Source organism: Humulus lupulus, chromosome 5 (assembly GCF_963169125.1).
Source record: "Humulus lupulus chromosome 5, drHumLupu1.1, whole genome shotgun sequence".
Classification (NCBI taxonomy): Eukaryota; Viridiplantae; Streptophyta; class Magnoliopsida; order Rosales; family Cannabaceae; genus Humulus; species Humulus lupulus.
Genome location: NC_084797.1, coordinates 92011174 through 92017609, shown reverse-complemented (window position 1 = coordinate 92017609; position 6436 = coordinate 92011174). Strand labels below are relative to the sequence as shown.

The 6436-nt window shown below is 31.7% G+C and overlaps 1 protein-coding gene and 1 long non-coding RNA gene across 3 annotated transcripts; both read right to left on the bottom strand.

Annotated features, from left to right (window-relative positions):
- Window positions 1-899: 899 nt before the first annotated feature.
- Window positions 900-2451, bottom strand: LOC133777524 (uncharacterized). Of its 2 annotated transcripts, XR_009868630.1 has the most exons (4): window positions 2402-2444; window positions 2022-2079; window positions 1443-1794; window positions 900-1006 (listed from the first exon to the last, which is right to left on the bottom strand). It is a non-coding gene; the product is annotated as an uncharacterized LOC133777524 (long non-coding RNA). The 2 variants fall into 2 exon arrangements; XR_009868631.1 differs by lacking the exon at window positions 2022-2079 and having other exon boundaries at window positions 2402-2451.
- Window positions 2452-3787: 1336 nt separating this feature from the next.
- LOC133779297 (uncharacterized) lies at window positions 3788-6185 on the bottom strand. The gene is made up of 7 exons (XM_062219274.1): window positions 6027-6185; window positions 5879-5903; window positions 5698-5781; window positions 5551-5580; window positions 5364-5466; window positions 4817-4881; window positions 3788-4057 (listed from the first exon to the last, which is right to left on the bottom strand). The coding sequence occupies exons 1-6, from the start codon at window positions 6183-6185 to the stop codon at window positions 4818-4820; spliced, it is 465 nt and encodes a 154-aa protein (XP_062075258.1). The 3' UTR covers window positions 3788-4057; window position 4817.
- Window positions 6186-6436: the final 251 nt, after the last annotated feature.

The following is a 6436-nucleotide window of genomic DNA, read 5'->3' as shown; positions in this document are numbered from 1 at the left end:
TGCAAGTGACATCCACTGCAGTAAATGAGACGACAGTTCCTACTCAAGCGTCATCCTCCTACAGTACATGAGATGACAATTTATGTGCAAGCATCGTTCCCTGCAATACATAAGACGACAATATTGTGGAGATCGACGTCCCATGTAGAATATGAGAATTTTTTTCATTTATCTATTTTTAATAACTATATTCATTCAGAATTTCCTGTGTAATTACAATATAGTTCAGATAGAATCAACGGGTAGACAAAATCAATAGAACTCAGTATGTTCCAAATCTAAAAATTACAAGATCAAAATATGTAAGTGCTAACTCACTTGGAATATAGAACTCACTTGGGATAACTATGTAAGTGATAACTAAATACTACAGTTAGTATATTTTTTTAATTCTGATTTCAAAAGTTACTCTAGCTATGACTCATCCACTCAAGAAACTCTAGCTATGATTTCAAAAGGTAACTCTAGCAAGCCTCTTAGACCCTTACTCTATCTATGACTCATCAACACAAAGTTTAGACCAAAAAAAAAAAGAAAAGATATAGATGCCTTTTCATCATGTGAGAAACTACAATTAAAGGTCTTCCTGGAGGTTTAAAACTTAAAATAAGGCAGATTGAACATCAGGGAGAGCTTTGTATTTAGATTGTGTAAATGGTCCAAAACCATGTATCATTCATTGTAAAAAAGTTATAACCTCAAAATTGGCAGTAACCAAAATTGGTACATTCATGAATTTACATACTAGCCTGAAAATTATATAACTTAATTACCTCTGGTGGTATATCAAGATATACTACAAGATCTGGAGCCAATAACCCTACAAAAATGATCTGGTTTGTTAGAAATTAAATACAAACAATTGTTTATAAAAACAACTAAGCATATCTTCACCTTACACCACTCAAAATCTAGTCCTTTGGCAGAAGAGAAAGACACCCCAGAATAAGAATACCGGTCAACAATGATGGTGGTTCCAGATTTCAATTTACTTTCCATCAAGGATCTGCAAAGAACAGGAATTTTTCAAAAATCCCACGTTTGCTTCTGTCATACAATATGGTTTTAATGAAAAGTCCAACATTTATCACAACAGCAATGATAGGAAGCATTATAATCTGAATATAATTTTTTAATTTAACAAACCAAATATTCAACAAATAGTTTACTATTTCACCACTAGCCATCCATTTGGACTGTCTTTACCCTCTGAATAATCTGAAAGATAAGAGCAGTGCCATGACTTTTGTTAAATCAACATATCATCCATCACCACATTAAACCAGTTACAGATATGAACTCAGCCAATTTTTTTTTCAAGAACCAATAAATAATACAAAAGGCTAAATAAACAGAAGAAAAAAATTATTCGTTATCTAAATCAACCATAAAGCAATAATGAACTCCAATGCATATAAAAAATTTAGAATGACTTAGCTAACCTCTTCTCCCAACGGTTGGCATTGAAAAGAAGATGTATAGCATGATCATCAAGTTGAGATTCATTGAAAAGATAGGATGATATCATTTTCCCCACACTTGTTGTTCTGTCTGGGAATCGCCATAATTCAGCCGAATGCCCTAATCCTACCAAGTACTTGTGTAGACTACTAGACTGTTGTTTTTCCACATCGATCTAAGCCTTCTAGAATAATCAATGCACCTCTTGAGCCACTGCTGCCAGTTGACTTAAAGCCATGGATATTTTCCATTTGAATAGACCTAATAAAGCCCTTTGAAGGATACTTCAATTGTATATTCAATGACCTTGTTACAGCTACTGTCCCAAAATTCCTACACAACAAAAGCACTCAAATTATGGAACTCACCAAGAGCAAAAAATTAGGACACTTGCTATTGGGTATGAGAAAACAAAGACACACATATAAAACTGGCACACCTATATGATTTATCCAATTAATGATTTAAAAAAAAATTCAATTTTGCCACTTGAGTTGGATTTCTGTTTACTTGACACTCAAATATATCTAATAAAACTCTTTATGCAAAGGAATACTAACTGTAGATGCAAATATGCCAAGGCCTTTATACTGCTAGTCTGCTATTGTACCAAAATTCCTACACAATAGAAATATTAAATTATAGTAACCATCAAGAGCAAAAACTTTCGATGACAGTTGTAATTGGGCATTTATGAAAGGGGCATAAACATCACCTATAAATTTAAGGGCTCATTTTTGTTTGATGATTCAAAGTGTGTAAAGAACAAGAAATCATTTCACTTTTCTGAATTCTATGTGCTATTTTCTCCCACCCTCCATTTTTTTAGGATTCACTACCACATCTGAGAACTTATGCATAAAAAATATACATTTTTTAAGACAAAAAAAAATTATAAAATAGACTATAGGAAACATGGAAAAAAAATTAATAATCTTACAAAGCCTTAGAAACAGTCAGATGAGAAGCAATGACCATTTATCTTGCAACCTATTAAATGAGATAAAAGAAAATAAACACAAACATCAAGGCCCAAATCAATAGGAAAAGCAAAAATTGGAGCCCAAACTAGGCAAGCAAACTAAAACTTTAATATAACTATAGACAAACCAAAAGTTATTCACGAATAGTTTTTTTCATTTAGATGGATTTTTTGGTTTGAGTAAAATGAAAGCAAATAAATAAATAAAGCAACCATAAAAATTCAACGAATATTGTTCCTGTATTAGAGCCATTCAGATATTTATCAAATCGACATGTTACAAATGAAGAGACATAAATTCAACTAATACTGTTCTCGTCTATGGGGGTGAAATATGAAGAGAGATTTATCAAATCGATATTTTTTGCAGTGAGGAGAGTAAACGCCGAACAGTTTCACTGCACTGAGAGAGAGAGGGGCTCTCTAAAATAAAGAAAAGAGAATTGGGCTATTGGAAAACTCATAGCAGAGAGAGAGGTCAGAGAAGGGGGGCCTTGAAGGTCGAATAGTTTGTGAAAAATTAAAGAGCGCCTCTGTGAAAATGCAGAGAGGAGTAAGGAAGAGAAGGGGAAGAGGTCATTTTTATATCTGTGCGAAGAAGAGAGAGAGTATTTACTACCAGTACTTGCACAAGTCCTTATCTCAATGAAATTTTCTAGGGGCAGAGGAGTTTTCTTTACCAACTAATATATCCAACTAATGTTTCAAACAAACAAAGAAATATAAAAGTGAAATTGTAGTTTACAATCATTGACGACATTGTAAAGTCATGTGTAGTTAGTTATTATTGACTGCAGTCTTTATTTAGTGCTTACTATTGTCCGAAACAAAACACAATCTGTATTCACAGAGGATAAAGAAATAGTGGAAATCTTACTTAATTGTTGTCAATCACAAATTCACAATTAGGACAGGCTCTAGCAGGGTTGCTTTTCAAATTAATTCTTTCAAGATCATGGTTGCTAGAGGCACTCTTGATCTTTGTAGAGATTTTGTTACCATCTACTAACCATGATGGTCTGCACAAATTACACCAACAAAATTGCAGTCAGGATTATTGTTGTCACAAGCAAAATACTAAGAACAAAAAATTATCAGTCTAGCTTTAAAAGATGGAGAAAACTTTTACAGTTTAGTTACAAAAATGTGGAACACTTCAAAGAAGCTATCAAAAGAAAGAACTTCATAATTAGCTGTCAAAAGAAATTTAGGAGAAGTTCGATTAATAGCTATGGTGGAAGGTAAGATAGCAAGACTTGAGAACCAAATCAATAAAATTAAACTTGGACTGCAACATGAACAAGAAGCAAAAGAAGAATCAAACCAATAGTAGCTCTTCTAAAATATATGAATACACATTGGATTAAGCAGTTCATGTCAATTGTTTAAATCACTCTCCAGCCTCTACAAGAATAGATATATATGAGTAAAATAAAAAGCTCCTATAAAAAATTATGAAAATAATCACATGTAACCCTCAATAAAAAGGGTTAAAAGAATGAAGGCATAAATATTTTTTAGTATCAATTGAATCAGGCTACAAAATTTGGAATGAAACACAGATATATGAGTTCTCTGCAACCCCAAGATGAGTTTGGACCCAAGACTCTAATCCTGAAAAGGAAAGAACAAGAAAAAAGAAAAAAAAAACAAATTTAGCCATAAAATAAATCTTTAAACAGCGAAGCTATTAAAGATTAGCTAACATTCTTCACAGAAAACTGCCAGAATAATAAATCTCCAAGTTCTAAGCAAATCACACAATCTCGTTTGCTTTCCATTTTAATTTGCTGTCTAGCACAAAACAAGTCTAGTAGTGCGGTTGAGGAACATAAATCCATTCCAATGAAATGATTTAAATAGGAGAACATACACATATATTGTTATTATTATTATTATTTATTTTATTGTTGTCCAGGGTTGTTATTGGAAAATATATTTTCAACAATTATAAAGTAAATTACCATTGACACATCAAGTACTAAGAAAATTTTAAGGTCTCTTCAAACAACATAAATGTGTGGGGAGAAAAAATATATAAGCTTCTTAAGCTGAAAACATTAATTTAATAGTAAATATCCTAACAATGTAATACATGGTATTGAATTTCAATTATCCAGCATAAATTGAAAGTATCCACACTAACCAACAAATAATTTCAACAAAATACTGGTCAGTTTACAAATAAAGTTGAATGACAGTAATAGTGAACTAAACAATTTAATACAATTATGCCACAAGTATCAGAGAAAGGAATTTCACAAATGACATTTTACCTATAAATTATAGGCTATAAATGCAATATATGTTTGTTCTCATCAAATATAAATATATGTTAAATCATTGCAAACACTATAAGAAAGCAGGTTGTACCTCATGATAAGATGGCAAGTCCCAAATACATTGATCCACAAAGAAATGTAAATGATACCATTCCCCTACAAGTGTAAGCAAAACATTAAGATTAGCAAAATATAATTTTACATGGAGAAAATATACATGCTCTCTTTTACAAGTTTACCTTATTGAAATGTGATCTCAACTATACAAGATGATACATGATTACATCCTGATCCCTAAACTTTAGAATCATTAAAATTGATTTGACGACCAAATATTCGCAGACCAAGATAATAGCACAGTTTCAATCAAGCTTAATATAGAATGACACATCTTACGAACTAAAGGTACAACATTTCGAAAGTTTGGGGAATAATTAAATGATATTTTCAAAATGTAGAGACTAATGATGTGCCATTTCTGTTAAGTTTTTTTAAAGGAAAGCCATGTTAAAGATTAAGACTTTTTGAAAGTTATGGTATGTCGTTGAATTTAAAATTCTGAACCAACTCAACTTTTTACAAATGCTTAGGGACTAATAAAAAGATTAATATAAATGAGTTTTAAACAACATGCTCACCATATGACTCCCCATCCAACTCCATTGCAACAAGGACAAATTTCAGCAAACTTCTCAGCATCACTGGAGTTGACTCTTCGAGATATTAAATCATCATAGATATCTGTCATATGTATTTGAATATCAAACACAAGTGTAGAATTGGTAATCAATAGGTTACTTGCTAAAGATGAGTGGTGGCACATACCATATACTGAAAACAAGCTGTTCATCACACCTGCAATTAACCAAATCAAACATTTACAGCTGTAAATCTCCATCCAAAAAAATGTAATAATAAGTATAAAAACTAATAAAGGAGTTTTGCCACAAAAATAATAAGATAAAAAAGTACCTATAAAGAGAATAACGTAACGGAGAATACAGACTGTTGTCATTTCTTGCAGAACCCAAATTAAAGCAAGGAAAATGATGAATCCTGATAGAGTTAACCAGTAAGCATCAGAAAATGGTAAGGAAGCATTTGAATATATAAAATTGACAGTACTTTTAAACAACTCAATAAAGTTTCTTACCGATACAAAGTCCACGAAGTGTCCACTATATAATGAACAAGATTAAAAGGAAAAATTAATAAGTGCTCACTTCATAGTAACTGATGAAGACAATATGCAATAATGTTTGCATTTCTCAACACTGAAATATATGAAATAGCAATCTTACGTTTTTAGCAATACAGAGCACCACAAATAGAGCAACAATTAAACAACCAGCAGCAATTCTTGCAATGAGGAGATTTGTTGATGCGAGTATCAAAGTCATTCCCCATAATGATGAGCCAAGATCTGAGTATGTAAAATTTCGTATAAAGCATGAAGCCATGGAAACACATCATGGTAATTGACAAGAATTGTAAAACCAATATCAAAAGAAATAAAAAATTCTACTGACTCTACAAAGACCTCATTTTCAGTTTTACTACAATTGAACTTGGTGTATGCAATTTGAAAGAATAATCAGTAATAAGAAATTCCTAAGGGTAGTTCAGTGCCAGAAACCAAGTGCAAGGCCAACATGTATAATTGATGCACGTAAGAAACACCTTGAATACATAAAGAACTGAGAAAAAAAAA

Bases quoted from the DNA above. Each gene is read 5' to 3' on its own strand.
- LOC133779297 (XM_062219274.1), bottom strand. From the start codon at position 6,185: ATGGCTTCATGCTTTATACGAAATTTTACATACTCAGATCTTGGCTCA. The intron at 5,581-5,697 runs GTACTTTTTTAT...GGTTAATTGCAG, and splicing joins TTACGTTATTCTCTTTATAG to GTGTGATGAACAGCTTGTTT. The intron at 4,882-5,363 runs GTGAGCATGTTG...TTACACTTGTAG, and splicing joins GTTGGATGGGGAGTCATATG to GGGAATGGTATCATTTACAT.